This window comes from Phalacrocorax carbo, chromosome 1, assembly GCF_963921805.1.
Source record: "Phalacrocorax carbo chromosome 1, bPhaCar2.1, whole genome shotgun sequence".
NCBI lineage: Eukaryota > Metazoa > Chordata > Aves > Suliformes > Phalacrocoracidae > Phalacrocorax > Phalacrocorax carbo.
In genome coordinates this window covers 70,811,595-70,826,888 of record NC_087513.1, presented here as the reverse complement: position 1 = coordinate 70,826,888, position 15,294 = coordinate 70,811,595, and the positions used below count along the sequence as shown (strand labels likewise).

The window sequence follows — 15,294 nt, the reverse complement described above, 5'->3', positions numbered from 1 at the left end:
ATGTTTCAGACTGTACTGTTGCATCTACAGATGGTGTCCTGGGCTCACCTGCTTTATCTTGCCCTCAGGCTTTTGGTTCCTGTTGTGCATGAGGAGAAAACGCTGCCCATGATAATTTTTTTTTTGTTTGTTTTCTTTAATAAGTTTCTAAAGCTCTCATTTGGACATCCAAATTAAAAAGGGTGGAAAATGGTGATTGCAAAGTTTCATTTGTATTCAGAGTTGCTTCAGGCAACTCAGCATCCAAATAGGATCCTGTGCTGACAAATTTCTCAAGCTGGAGGTCATTCAAACTCAACTAATAAAGCAGGATGGGAGACACTGGGGCTTAGATCAAGTGTGGATGAGGGCTCAAGGTGTAAAATTAGGAAACAAGAGGTTTTGATAATCAGGGAAAGTTACTCAAAAAGAACAGCTATCTTAAAGGCTCACTGTTACTCTGGCCTAGTTTAGCCAAATTACAACTGGTGGGATTATGCTACAACAGCATGCTGCAGCTCCCCCTCTCCACCAAAGGTGTTGCTTCTCCTGGCAAGAAAATGAAGAATGATGTCTTAAAAATTAGTCGGTGTTTCTGGGGGTTGCTTTCTGGCGGAGAGGAGCATTGTCCAGCCTTAAGTTAAAGCAAGGTAACTGTCCAAGTTAAGACAGAGCTCTGGATTTTGGAAGTATTTACTAGTGGCTGCGCTGCATTGGCTCTGGCCTAGGAGGTCCCACTGTTCTGCAGTTAAATATCACATCTGCTGTCTTCACGCTTGCTGAATGTGGTGGTATTTCTCTTGGTTTCTATGCCTGAGGTTTTAAAAGGTGAAAACAGCTGTCTGGGTGAAAGATTTTTACGTACTTGTGGAATATTGATAGTTGTATGTGGGATAGTTTGTTACAGAGGTACATTTAAATGATTTAGGTAATCCTTTGTTAATAAGGTATATACTAAGACGTCTGATTTGCCCTTCTACAGCAAGTACATTCTCTGCATAAAATATGGAAAGTCCCTATTAGAGACAGTTTGGATTTTTTTTTCTGTCTTATCTATCTTCTACCATCATTTACTTTTTTTTTTTTAACCCGTAACTGTATCTGCTTCTTTTCTAAGGTTCTTTACTTTCATTCTGGCTTGTGCCAGAAAGAATTAGAGGGATTTCCATGCATTTTTTAACTCTCTTTAATGGAGCTGGCTGCTTCATGGGAGCTTTCTTTGTTCAGACAGCGCACGCAGGCACTCAAGGTAAGAATATGCTCATGACCAGTGTTTCTGAGCGGTTTTCTATTATCGATTTCGAGAATTAGGCAGCAGAATTGAAGGGGGTGCCAAAGTTTTATTGATTTGCTCTCACAATTAAGATGGAATTAAGATAGGAAATAGCCTTCCAGCTGTATTCATCCAATTTTAATGAGTCATCTTAGTTTTGATAGTTGGAGTAATTAGAGGGTGGCATCTTGCAGGAAGCCCTCACCTCCAGTCTCTATACTTCTGTTCTGGAAGACAAGAAAATAAATTGTCTAAGCAGCACCTTTTATGTTCATGAAGAAGTACGTTCATGTTAGCCATGCTCACGTGGAAGCTTCTGGCCATGAGAGCAAGATTAGTGCTTCAAAGAAGGGAGAACATGCCTGCCTTTCTCTTCCATGAAGTCGTAGGGGAAAGGAGGTTGGGTTGCATGTTTCAAAGCTGTCTAGGGAGCTTGCTCTCCTAGACTCACTACTTCTCTCTTGCCTTCTTTATGCTTCTCTCTTTCTCCAGCTACTGGAAGAAACAGATTCTGTGGCAATATGGTCTCACTGTGGTTTTACCTTTTTGCAGATGAATACTGCAATTCCCAGAGAACTTACTGTTTCAAAATGAGTTATATCTGATTTGGCCTGTTGAGGGGTATTTAGTGTAAGCCCTAAACTGGAGATTTTTTCTGGGTTGCTGGCTTTGAAGATAGTCCAAGATTTTCTTAAAGTCTTTTTTCCTTTGCTGATGAATCTTTGTTCAATATAGAAAAGGCTTGTTTCATAAGTAAGTTTAAAAAGTAAAGTACTTGAGTTCCTGAACTGAAGGACAGGGACCCCTTTGTTCACCTATCTGAAATAGTTCCACTTGGTGAAGCACTACTTCTAAAGATGCTTTACATTTATAAGCTTCGTTGTTACTGTGTTACAGAGAACTGCTCTCTTACAGAGCACGACTGCTGGCCCTAGTGCATGACACCATTGCAAGTTACCACAGCTGCAGGATTTTGTAACTGCTCGTGGTTAAGTTTTGAGTTCTTCTCCTTGCTACATACAGAACTACATAACTTGAAAATAAGGGGAAGTGGGGTTTTGTCGAAGCACAACAAGAAATTTTAATTCCTACTTGCAAGATCTGAAAAAATGAATGGTTCTTTGACATGCAGTGCTGTTTTTAAGTTAACAATTCAATTAAAATTTTATTATGAGGTATAAAAGCATCCCCTAAAGATGGGTAACAACCAGGAATGCTTACCCAAATGAATCAGGCAAAGAACTATTAAGTACCAAGGCATCCAGTGTGGAGAGCAGAGCTCCTTGAATGTCCCCCTGTGGAATAGAATTTTTTTCTTTTCATTGGGAATATGGGTTCAGTGTAACTAACATTTCAAGAAAGACTGTGTTTCTGACTTTTTTTTCTTCCCCTCCCCCCAAAAGTATGGAAATTAATAATTTTTATAAGGTTGAAATATTTTGTTTTAGTAAAATTGACATAATTTACTGCAATTTGAATATAATTAAATTTTTATAAAGTAATTAGCGTAATGTCAGTATCAAAACATTTTGACTATGTTGTGCCACTATGAATGTAATTTATTCTTTTATAGAATATTTCTATGCAAAGTGAACTCCAGAGGTCTCTTCCAACCCCTACCATTCTGTGATAGAGGAAATCAATTTTTGCATTTGATTTGCAATTTAGAAGGTTTTTGTCTCATTTTATATCAGGGTGATTTATTCTTTTTCTGTAAGTCTGTATTTAATTGATTCAGAAAAGATAATGTTCACTTCTTGCAGAAATAGTGTTTTATCAGAGCCTTCAAATTCTTATCCTGGCTGGGACCAAAAAGCCTGAACTCTCCAAATTCTCCACAGACTGAAGTTGCCATGTTCTAAGCCTTTTTGCTCAAGACTTTTGAGCAAACTGAAAAAGTTTCCTTGCTAAAACACTCCTCACTTCTATGAAGTTGGGCGGCAAACCTCTTTCCTTAGCTTTATAAAAGAAAAGATGTAACTTCTGTCTTTATTCAACTTTGTCAGACCTGCCATTCCTGTAGATGGAATTGACCACACCATTATCATGAGCAAAAGTCACCCTTAAATTTCCAAGGGATTCAGTAGCAGTCTGTATTCAGATTAAGGTGCTGTAATGGGGCTGAATAAGCCCCTAAACAGGGGGAGTCTTCTGCAGAACTTGAAAAGCTTTAGGGAAAATATAGTGAAAAATGTTTAATATTTGCTCTTGTTGCTCTAGTTAGAAGTGTTAGAGATTACTTTCGCTATTAGCATGTAAACAACATATTATTGGGGTCTCTCATTTTATTTCTAAAAATAAGTGGAATCTCACTGGCTTTCTCTTTCCCAGTGTTCCCTGCTTGAATGAGATTATTCCAAGTTACCACAATTTATGCAATTCACAGCTTGTAAATAATGGAGATATTGCTGTGTCTGCATTTGTGTTATAACGCTTCAGGCTGAAGACTTGGAGTATTCCTCTACTCATCCCAGCCAGACTTTTGTCCTGCTGACTCATAAATCAAAGTAGGCTTGGGATCGGACTTCTGGAGCCTGGTGGAGACTGTAACAAAACCGAAGAGGCATTTAGGCTTGGTTTTGTTTTTCTTCTAGTTTGATAGGGAATGATACGTACACAATTCTTTTGTTCCATCTGTATTTCTTCCAGACTCTTCCATTGTGCTTCTTAGAGCTTATGATGAAAAGCTTATGATCAGTAGAATAATAATTTTTTAATTTATAAAACCTAATGGTTACATATTGAACCCTCTAAAGTGACAGTGCTTCAGGGAATAAAATTGTGGCCTTTCTTATGTCAAATGACACAAATTAAGCTCTCATTACTCACATTTGGTATTTTTTTCAGCTCTGTTTAAAAAGCTTGTGAAACATGTAGTATCTGGACAATTTATGGAACTGGGGGTAAACCAAACCATCCAGAACTTCCCCCCACCGTAAAAAGCTGAACTAATGTTTTTTATATTGGAAGACCAAAGTTCTTTCTCTTTTGCTGAAAGAAGATGATAGTGTTTACGGATGTGTTTTGTAAGATTTAACAAGGCTTAGTGTGGGACTCTTGGGCTTATGGGTGTTCTTGTCTTGTCCCATGATTCTTGTTTCACTAAAACCTGAGCCAAGGCTATTTCTGGTTCTCCCATCTCTAAGCAATGAGATCATGTTTACCATGAAGCAATTCAGGATACAGTGAAGTAGATCCTCCAGTATGTATTTTGAAGTGCTGAAGCACAGAGGGTGTTGACAAAATTTAAACATTTTTATATCCTATTTCATGTCACTAGTTTAGAATTTTATTTGGGTTTTTATTGGCAAAGTTGATCAGATATCAGTCACAGTCAAAGCTGCATTAATCATTTTTAACGCATCTATGGAGGATGGTGTGAATATGATAAAATAAGACTTTTTTAAAAAATCTGACGAGTGCAAACAGATGACGGGTGACAGTGATATTTTCAGTACAAGCTGGGAAACTGCTTGCTTTTGGATCTCTTACCTCTCCTAACATTTTAACGGAAGAAGATGCAAGACAAAACCTGTCCTCCTATGCCAATCATTTCAGAATACATTTATCTAAAAATATTAATGTAAATATGTAAGAAAGAAAGAAAGAAAAAAGGTCAGAGGAAGGAAACTGCCCCAGACACACATTCCTGCTTGTATTTAGAGAACTGGGGGGTGGGTTAGGTGGGGCGTGTGTGTGGTTTTTTTGGTTAGGTTTGTTGGGGTTTTTTTGGGTTTTGGGTGGTCTTTTTGTGGGGCTTTTGTGGTTGTTGGGTTTCAGGGGTTTTTTTGTTGGTTTTTTCTATTTCCCAGTTTGGAGCCCTGTGTGATTCTAAATACCAAAGACGATAAAACTAAAGGATATTTCTTGCAGTCCAGATGGTGGTGTCCACTGGTGCCTACGTAGCTAATAAGGATTAGAGGCAGACTGAGACTTTAATTTGGATATGATTAAACACTAACTATAAGCCCAGCAACTTGATGAAATGATGGTAGGCAATACAATCCTTTTCTAAGATATGAATTAGATTTTTCTATAATCATAGTCTAGGTTGCAGGACAGCTGTCAAAATGCAGGAATCATACAGAACAGACTAACTTCTGGCATGTGACTCTTGCTTTGTCTTCTGTGTTTCCCCAAAACTAAGATATGATGGTGGTGTTTAGTAAAGAAACTGAAGGCCTTCCTGTGCAACTTTGGGCTGTGTTATGGATCCACTGAGAGCTCCAAGAGTGCCCTCGTAGTAATAGATACCTTGTGCACACTGGTATATGTCAAAGACTGCTTTACAGCTGTTTCCACATCATCTTTGATGGCTAGTGTTGCCAGCAGTTTGTCACTGTCAGTCATCCACCAGAATCAGCCCAGGGAGGTGTTTTTGTCTGGGTCCTAATCCCTGCTTCACCTACTTTCCTGCCTGTGTTGGTAGGATCAGGTGTTTTCTTCTGGTGTTTTATAATATTCCTGCTTCTTCTACTACCTGAGCATTTTTGAAGCAAAATCCATAGGACTGCAAAATGTCAGTGAAAGTTTACCAGGCACTTTATCTCCATGATGTATGGTATAGCAGGCTTGAGGAGCTGACTCTGCCCAGACTTAATCGTCTAATTTGTTTTAAATTTGCCATAAAATGCATAACTGATTCACCTCTAACCAATAAGAAAAGGCTTTTTAAAATATACACAGCTGAAGAAAACTTCTGCTTCTCTGTGGTGATTCATGCTACAAAGTATTTCCATTGTTGGAATAAAAATGGAAATCAGGAGCTTGTTGTAGAAAGTTAATTCCCAGTGAGCAATTATCTATGTGACAAACCAACCTTGTAATTGGTACTTCTGTTGGCAATCTCCATAGAAAAGTAAAGGATTGACAGAACCCAAAGGCAGTGTCTTTTGGGGGAGAGTGAATTGTTAGCATATTGCATCCTGATTCAAGGATGAGAAAGTGCTGGACCCTTCAAACACAGTAGTGCCCAGGTTGTCTTACTCCAGCAAAAACAAACTGGCCCAATAAGTTCCTGACATTCATGGCTGAGAGTAAAATCCTGAAAGTTATGAACCCCAAACCCAGCCGGTGGAGGGTGCTGGAGTCTGCAGACAGCTTGTGGAAGGTGTTATGGGGTAAGTGGTGGAAGTGTCTAAAGGGAGTTTTGCTGCCTGAAACACATGGTTGATGTTTTAACACTGATGGCTCTTCTCCCAAGGCTTCCTGCCAGCAGAGGATTCTTTGTGTAGTGAGTGTAAGTAGAAGTAAATGTAGTCCAGGTTTGTCCCCTCTTTCAAGGAAAACCAACTTCCATTTAAAAAGGAAAAAGAATTTAAAAAGAAAAAAAAATTGGGAAATAAGTATTTTTGGCTGAAAATTGGAAATGCTTACATTAATCTTTGCTGTATCCACTGATGAAAATGTTATCCTACTACCAATATGCAGTCTGGATATCTGTAGGACTGCTGCCACCCTTCTCTCGCTGTACGGAAAGGCACTTCTGGCAAACCTTGTTTCCCCTCACTGAAAGGAAAAGAAAGCCTTGCACCTACCCCTTGCTTTGGGTAGAGCAGTAAACCAGAGAGAGAGAGAGGGAGGGAGGGAGAACACTATGGGAGCTGGAGTCTTACCATGCCCAATCTAATTTTGGCCTTGCCTATGCTGTTGCTCATTTCCAATACAGGATTTTCCAAATTTGTCTCGTTATCCTGGCCTCACTTTTTAAACACTGGCAATCGCTAAAAGAAGCAGGGAAGAGTCAGAGCAATGATCTTTGACCCAGGACATGGAGGAGACCAGCGGTGAAGTGGGGGCAGAACTCGTCCTGCTTGCTGGGCTGCCCTCCTGCTGGCACTCCCATTTCCAACACTTTACTATGGTGCCTTTGCTTGCGTTAGACAGTTTGAATGGTCCATTTTACTCTGCTCTCTTACAAGCTGCTAAATTCCTCCTTTTTTAAAAAAAAAATTTTGTGTTGCTTGGTGCTATTTTTTAAGTACATATTTTCTGTTCAGGTTTCATTGTAAATGCCATTCCATTAGGAAGCTCCTGCTGCTCATATAGTTACCCTAGCCAATGTAAATAACCCAGCAGACAGTGTGAACTCTGCTTTGACAAGCTGTAGCACCGAACCCCATGCATGCTTTCTCTTTCATCAGATACACGTGCACTCTCCGTGACTCCTATTGGCCACTGGGGGATGTGAAATGAAAAACTACCTGATTGTGAATTATGACAGTAAAAGTTTATAAGCTACTAAAATGAAGTTATAGCACCTAGGAGCTCAGTCAACTGACACTGTTAAATGATACGTTTTAAAACTCGCTCTGAGATAATGCTACAAAAGGAACCACACACGCAGAGGTGATGTGGTGCTGCTCTGTGACAGGCAGGAAGGTAACGTGGCACGGAGCAAGCTGCGGAGAAGTTAGGGAGAACCGCTGCGCTGATGGTAGTTGTTATCTGTTAATCCCAGGAGAGCTAAAGGTAACTGCTTTGAAAAGAAATGTGTTTACAACTCTAAGATGTGGAGGAAGGAGAAAAATGTAAACATATACGTGGGGTGGGGTGGGGTGTAGTCCTTTGACTGCTGGCCCTCCTGGGCTGTGGAACTGCTCTTCCTCTCTGATTAGAAAATTTTGACAAGCTAAGAATGGGATTGGATGGCTAAAGATGGCACTAGTGGCCAAAAGATTGGTTAAGGCTATCAGGTTTGTGCAGCACAGCTATGGCAAAGAAGGCTGTTTTTCCTCCTCTCCCTTTAGGTCATTCAAGTGGTGAATAGCCACTCTATTTTAGATGGGTAGGATTTGATACCAGACTTTGAGGGAGCAAAGAAAGGCAACTTTGGGCACATTGGTGCTGGTGTTTTAATTCAGATCAGGAGTGTGCCTTTGATCTGAATGTCCTGATTTTCTCTGGTTTGTATCACAGAGTGATTTTGGAGACAAAAAAACCTGCATTCCTTTTGGATGGAACTAAACAAAAAAAAAATGCTCCTGCCTGATGTGTTCCAGCTGTTAGTGGGAACTGGTCTGATGTGAACCTCCCTCAGCTGTGTATAGTGTAGACATCATGTTCCCAGCACCAGCAGTTTCATGCTCTGTATTTGCTCCTATTGCACTTCACTACTTGCTAATGACGACAGTCTCTCTTTCTTCTTCAAAGGCAACAAATATCCTGTGTTCCCAAATAATGTAAAAGGCTGTTACAACACTGTAGAGCTCTCTTTGATATTCTGTATCTACTGTAACTTCTTTTTCACCTTGGTTTATGTTTTTGCGGTAGTTGATTATGGTACTTCAGGTGCTGATTGTCTTCAGATGCAGACTGACTGGGGCTGGCTTTCTTTTTAAGCATCTTGATTTCCATAGTTATTTACTACCTGAGCTTCTTTGCAGACTGATCGCAATGGATCAAACGCATTGAAAGCAATACAGTTGCAAACTGAAGCACACAAGAATACAGGCAGGGAAGGCTCTGGGTGTATATAGCTGGTACTGTCCTCTGCTGAATGGCGTTTAAGCTGCCAAAATGTCCCGGATGCTATTGCCAAAAGCCTCGGTAGAAAAAGGTCTGATTCATTCAAATAAATGCCATGTGCAAGGCAAGGACACACAGCATACTCACAGCTAAAGGCAGCTCTAAAGAAAGGTAAAGTAAAATGGCAGGTAGCATCTTAGTAATGGAGCACCATCCAAGGCAAATGCTTTTTATCCATGTTTGTGGGTTTGTTTTTTTTTAAGAAGATCCTACTAAAAGCATGAGAGATGTGAATAAGAATTTCTACAGACCCCCTTAATTCTAGCTCTTTCTAAAATTTTCACATTTGACATTCATTTAGCTGTGTGCACAGGATAATAGAGAGGGAAGATGGCCCAATCATTATAGTAATAGCTGTGCAGAGCTAGGTTTTCCAGTACACTTCAGGCCTGTTAGGAATGTTCTTTAGTTTCTCTAGATCTCTATTGACTGTCTGCAAAGCAAGAGCAAAGTACACTGTAGACTCAAAAAAACATAGATGCTGTGAGAATGAAGTCTGTATAAATAGCTGCAGGGGGGGTTCAAAGCACCTGCTGTGACTGTGTCTTACACAAAGTTATCTTCGTGTCTTTCATATGAGCCACGTCTCATCCTGCAAGGCAAACTAATTCTGCTTCAAATGTCTGCTTTGCCAGGCAACTGGTTTCCACACTTGCTGCATGAAGGTAAATTGGAGAGATTCTTCTTCTTCTTGGCTTCCTTAATGATGGTGAACACCCTGGGGTTCTGGGCGATTGCACACAGGTATGTGTGAGAAGATGAAAGCTTGATGTTTCATTTGTAGACATGGGTAGAAATTCTTGCAAAACCTGTAAACTAGTGTGTAATAAAGAATTGGTAGTGATAGATCGTATGTATTCTTCAGGGTTCACATGTTAGTATCTTTCATCTGCTTGAGGAGAGAGATTTCACAGTAAAAATTATGTGGTGAGGTTAAACAAAAAAAAATAATCCCCAGACTGATGTAATTAGCCTTAAATATTTAAGGGGTCATCTTAATATAAAAAAATGCCTTGAAGAAAGAAGAGTATCCTATTGTTTACAGAAGGATGTAGATATGTTGGCATGGGGTTTAGATCACAGCACCAAATATCTCAGTCATGGAACTGACCTCCGCTGCACTTGGCTTTCTATCAATATATAGAAAACATTGCTGTTGTCTGAATGAGCTTACATCTTTAGTGTAGGATAGTAGCTGAAGGGGTTGCAAGAAAACAGCAGACAGCTAGTGGTTAATGCTGTATGCAGTGGTTTCAACAGAATAACCCTGAAATATTTTCTGGTGCTATACTGGGCAGTGAGATGAAAGCAACTTTCTGATGGAGACAATGGAATTGCTCAGTTAGCCCCCACACAGGAAGTAATTTTATGCCACCTGTAGAGTCTATGTTTAATGAATGCCTGTGTATTTCCTGTAAAATGCAAGGAACTCACAACTGCAATCCCCTTTTACTTCCAGGGTGGTTTGAAAGTTGGCCTGCCTCCTCTATTCTGGAACATTTAATCACAGCTAACTTTCTGTTGTCAGTGTTATAAGTAATATTTGTAGTCAGGAGCAGGGAGGGAAGCAACCTGTGTCACCACGAGTGGGGAGGGCCATGTGCGAGTGGCATTCTCTCTTAGACGTTGGGCTGCAGTTCTATGGAAATCCTTCAGAAACCTTCATGAAGTAGTGATTTGATAATGACAGTAATAGAAAATTTCCAAGGGCAGTGTACTTCTAGAACTCTTGAGAAAAATACTGCTTTTTCTTTTACATATAGCGCTAACCTTACAGCACCAAAGATTACCACAGCGTCTTGTCAATTATTTCAATGTAACCTGAGACACAAGTGTCCATTTATTCCAGTGGCTAGTTCTTGATTTGCTTCTTTTAAATGTGATTGAGTCATGATTAGGAATGTTTCTCCTGCGGGTACTTTGTCGTCTTTTTATAAAATGGGATTTTATTCTTCTGTAAAATGAACTTTTCATTTGTGACATTCACTGCTGAAAACTAACAGGTTTTGGTTGTCAAAAAATGGCCATAAAATTGGGTTAAACTCAAGCAATAATTTTGCCACAAATTAACATATTTTTATGAGGAAATTTGTTGACCTCCACTCTTCCTAAACAGAAAAAAAAAATTCAAATTGATATTTCACTCCAAAACCAACATACCTCATTTTTCAATAAGACAACCAAAACCGACATGAAATATGGGGGGGGGGGGTTTTTGAAGTCAAATGTAATTGTTTAATTTTGTGTTGAATAAGAATTCTCCCAGAGGGGAGAAGAAAAGGGGGACTGATCAGATAAACACTGATTTAGGGGTGTGCAGAAATCAGGATTTAAAACCCAGAATTAGAAAAAAAATATACTAAAATTTCTCTGAGGAAAAAAGCATGTTTCTTTTTAAAACTTGTTAAAATAACACAGTATACCTATACAGTATACCTATTATTAATACCTGCATCCTGTTTGGCACTTTTCATCCTGAAATTCTGAAAGATTCTAGGAAAGCGCATATCACTTTTTTTTGCCTTTTTTTTTTTTTTGCTTAAAAGCCCAGGACTCAAAAGGCACTGTAACTTGCAAAATATTACCTAATAAACAATGGGTGAAACTAATCTCAGAAAGGATGATTATTTTAGTATGAGTGTTTTAGTATTTTCCTTCCCTATCCTCCCTCCCAGATACAACAATCTGAATCAGGAATACACCAATGAATTCAGAGGAAATCTTCCTGAAGAAAAGCTTTTGAAGCATGAAAAAGCCATCAAGCATTATGATAGTGTCCTGGAAAGTTCTCCCATTTTGTCTTCTATGGAGAAAACCTGATAAAATTTCACCACTAAATTTTGATTGTGTTACCGATCAGCTTTCTAATGATAAATTACCTGGTGTACTTAAGTGGAACTGCCAGTGTATTTATGAATTATCTTAGGAATAATAGTGTTATTTATAAGACTACAAAATAGCAGTCATCATAGGCTTTGGCCTTGTAGGATGCTGCACTGTCATAATGCATGTTGAGGACAATGAGAGCTCACTGCTTGGCATGGATGATGGAGAGAGGCTTTTAATCTCTACAGGGAAACAGATAGATATCCACATGTATTTGTACTTAGTAATGGTTCAAACTTAATAAACTCATGTATACCTTTGTTCAGCAAACTATTTTGTGACAGTATCATTTATAAATAATTTTGGAGTCTGGTATTGGCTGGCTGATACTTGCAAAGGTGAGAGACTCGTGTGCTATTCTTAGCTCTGCTACTTATCTGCTATCCGGCCTTCAGCAAGTTGCTTTTTACCTTAGTTTCCCCATCAGTGAAATGGACACAGCTACACTAACCGTCTTTGCAAATTGCTTTGAGATCTACAAAAAATACACTAGAAACTATATACCAGTAATAAGTTCATAAAGTATGTCATGACAGATTGATGCTGAGGCATCTTGTCTTTTATTTCACATAAGCAACGTGAGATTTGTCATTCCTAAAAGGTGATACACAGAAAATTGCTAGTAGGAGAACTGGACACTAGAATTTATTCAGATCAAAATTACTAATTGTAGCTCAGTTGAAGAGGGTGAAGGGAATTAGGACTTCTTGTCCTAATTGGGAAGGGGTAGATGCAGTTGGAAATGGGAGAAAAATTATTAGTAAAATGTATTCCACTTTAAAGATCTAAACAGTGTTAAACACTTGCCAAACTGGCTAACTTGTGTTTTGCGAACAATGCTAACCTAGCACTTAACGTTACTTTTTTTTAAGTCATATTTCTAAAAAGAGTGAGGATAGAATTAGCGGCGTTATGTGATAAGGAAACGTAATGAACCCAAAACCTAAAGGAGTGCTTTGATATCAAGATGTTCGTATTAGAAGTGGTAGTCAAGCCAGAATGCTTGCTAGGTATGAGGAATGCTCTACCACAGCAGAAACTACATTAAAGGAATATAATGAGCTGAAGTGACACAGAGGGTGTAGTTTGTGAGCTGAAATTATGAAAGAGCCAGTAAAGGAAATAATCTCTCCACCGTTAACCATATTTAATGCTGTAACTTTGGGTTGGGTGTTGCAGGAGGGGGAGCAAAATGTAGTAAACACATCTAAGAAGTAGAAAGGAAGGCGGTCAGGAGCTGTTAGTTTGATCTAACTTGCATTTTAGGTTCTGTTGTTTTGGGTTTTGGTTTTGGTTTGGTTTCTTTTTTTTTAATTAAAAGAGAATATTTAAAGTCATGCGATAAAAGGAAAATTGAATAAAATGTAACACAGATATATCAAAGGTAGATTCGTGTAATAAGGATTCTTTTTCTAAACAAAACATAGTAGAGATGATCTGCCTTGCTTTCAGTAAAGCATTTGACATATGTCGTGTGGGAAATAACTTGTGAAGTTGGAGATCAGGGTCAGCAGAAGAGCTACAAGGTGGCTGGGGGACCTGTTAAAGCCCAGATGGCAACAGATATTGTAGAAAGGGTACCCATCTGGAAGAGAGTTTTTTGTGGAACTTGTTTAATGTTTTCCTTCATGGTAAAACAGAATGTGACCCTAGGATGCACTGGTGGAGATGGAGGAAGTATATCTTCATACAAGTTCATCTGAAATGGTCATCCATGTCAAAGTTGTGCTTTCTGACTAACGTGTGATGTCATGGTGGAGCTGAGTGTACAACTCCCAGTTTGCCCTGTCAGAAGTTGGGGGGGAAGGCTGTCTGCTTGCCTTGCTCTGGCTCTTGCCCTGCCAGCAAGAGACAGCCTCTTTCTCCAAAAGTGACTGCATAAGCTGGGCTGGTGCTGGGGCTGTGAGGCAGCAAAAGGCTGAAGCACCTAGTCTCCAAGGGCAGCGAAGAGTAGGAGACAGATTGATTTCCACATATGTGAGTAAATCTGTCCATCCTACCTGACAGTTATTTGCTTGTATGGTATTATTTCTAAATGGTGTTTGTATTGCAATAAAACCAGCTTTAAGCCACAGAAGCTCCCAGTTTCTTTCCATAAAGAAAAAGTGAGAAATCCTTGAATATTTCACTTGACCTTTGTCTTGGCACAGAAAAGCTGCAAAGATGCTGGCTGGAGTCTTCTGACAAGAGGGTATGTGGTTGCTGTCAATGCATTTGAGAGTTATGCACAAAAAAGGTATGTAATAAAAGGGTGAAATCTAAGATTTGAGCCACTGAGTATAATTGGGCTGGAGACACTTTTAGCCCATAACAATAATTAAAAAAACCTGCAAAAATAACAGCAGTATGGAACCATTTACATCAAGAACAGGAGAATAAGAAGCCTAACTTTCTTTTAAGAGGAAGTGTTTCCTCTGGTGCACGCTCAGGCTGAATGACCTCAAACTTCCTAAGACACCACCAACACTGCCCCCCCCTCTTTCTTTTTTTTTAATTTCTTCCTCAGAAATCAAAATGTGACAACAGATGACAGCAGAGAACAGAATGCAGCTATTGCAGTTTAATTGATGAAGATCATTCTGCAAGAAAAAGAGGTTTAGTTAACTCCCTGGACAGGACCTCTCTGTCATGCAATCATGCAAGAAAGTCTTTCAGCCATGGAGGAGGAGGCACTTGGGCAGCCTTTGTGGAGAGGTTCTCTGGAAGATACGAGTTAGAATGGACTTCAGGATGAATAAGTGACTACTGAAAGCTCTGGCTTCTTCACATGGACTAGAGGAAGGCTTTTTCTATCAGATTTAGTTAGGAATTTGGCTTTTTGGATGGATAGCAAAAGATAAAGGGGTACTGATTCCTGGATTTCGACTTATTTCAGTTGGTGGTGCAGAGGAAGCTATATGCAAGAGTCTATCAATCATGCTCACTGTTATGACAGAGCAATTTAGTAGTTATACCCAACAGACGGGGATGCTTCTTGAACTACAGCATCTGGGACTCCATACAAAGCTGATGAAATCCTTTGTACTTTGAGAGTACTGCCTAAATTTTATAAATCTTGTACCAGCACACGGTGAAATTAGTGTAAAGGACTCTGTAGGTTTAGTCTTGGCTTTAAAAGAAGCTATTTTTCACATCTGGTTTAATACATTAGAAAAAATGAGGGGATAGGAAAAATAGAGATGTGTGTGCATATGAAATAATGTGATAAGCAGCTGGAAAATGTTAGAGTAGCCGCCTTTTGTTCAGCATTTTATTGGTCTGTGGCAGTTTTCATGGGAGATAACAAAGCATTCAGATCTGATTGCCTGTTTGAGATCACCTGTTGACGTTGCTTTGCACAATTCAAATCTAAGATATGCGTGTTTTAATCGTCACCATAAAGGATTATTGTTTTGAAATTTACTGGGGGAAAAATTGCCTCCTAAGTGAGGTTGGGAGTGACCAGAAACATCTCAGTTCAGTTTTATAGTTTGAATACCGCTGAAATTTTCTAAATCCTGTCCCAGCACACAGTGAAATTAGTATAAAGGACTCTGTAGATTCAGTCTTGACTTTGAAGGAAGCTGCTTTTGTGTCATCCACCTGCTCTGGTTCATAACTATTTGAGTAGGTGCTGTGCTCAGTGGAGG

At 39.3% G+C, this 15,294-nt stretch overlaps 1 protein-coding gene across 3 annotated transcripts in view; it reads left to right on the top strand.

Annotated features, from left to right (window-relative positions):
- SLC15A5 (solute carrier family 15 member 5) overlaps positions 1-13,800 on the top strand; it is a 63,805-nt gene extending 50,005 nt beyond the window's left edge. For 2 of the 3 annotated variants that reach the window (XM_009506128.2, XM_064459201.1), the window contains exons 11-13: positions 1,097-1,228; positions 9,415-9,523; positions 11,455-13,799. In XM_009506128.2, coding sequence (XP_009504423.1) covers positions 1,097-1,228; positions 9,415-9,523; positions 11,455-11,599 — 386 coding nt within the window. In that variant the 3' untranslated portion in view covers positions 11,600-13,799. Of the gene's footprint in view, positions 1-1,096; positions 1,229-9,414; positions 9,524-11,454 lie in introns of all 3 variants that reach the window. The other variant, XM_064459211.1, reaches the window with a different exon arrangement.
- Positions 13,801-15,294: the final 1,494 nt, after the last annotated feature.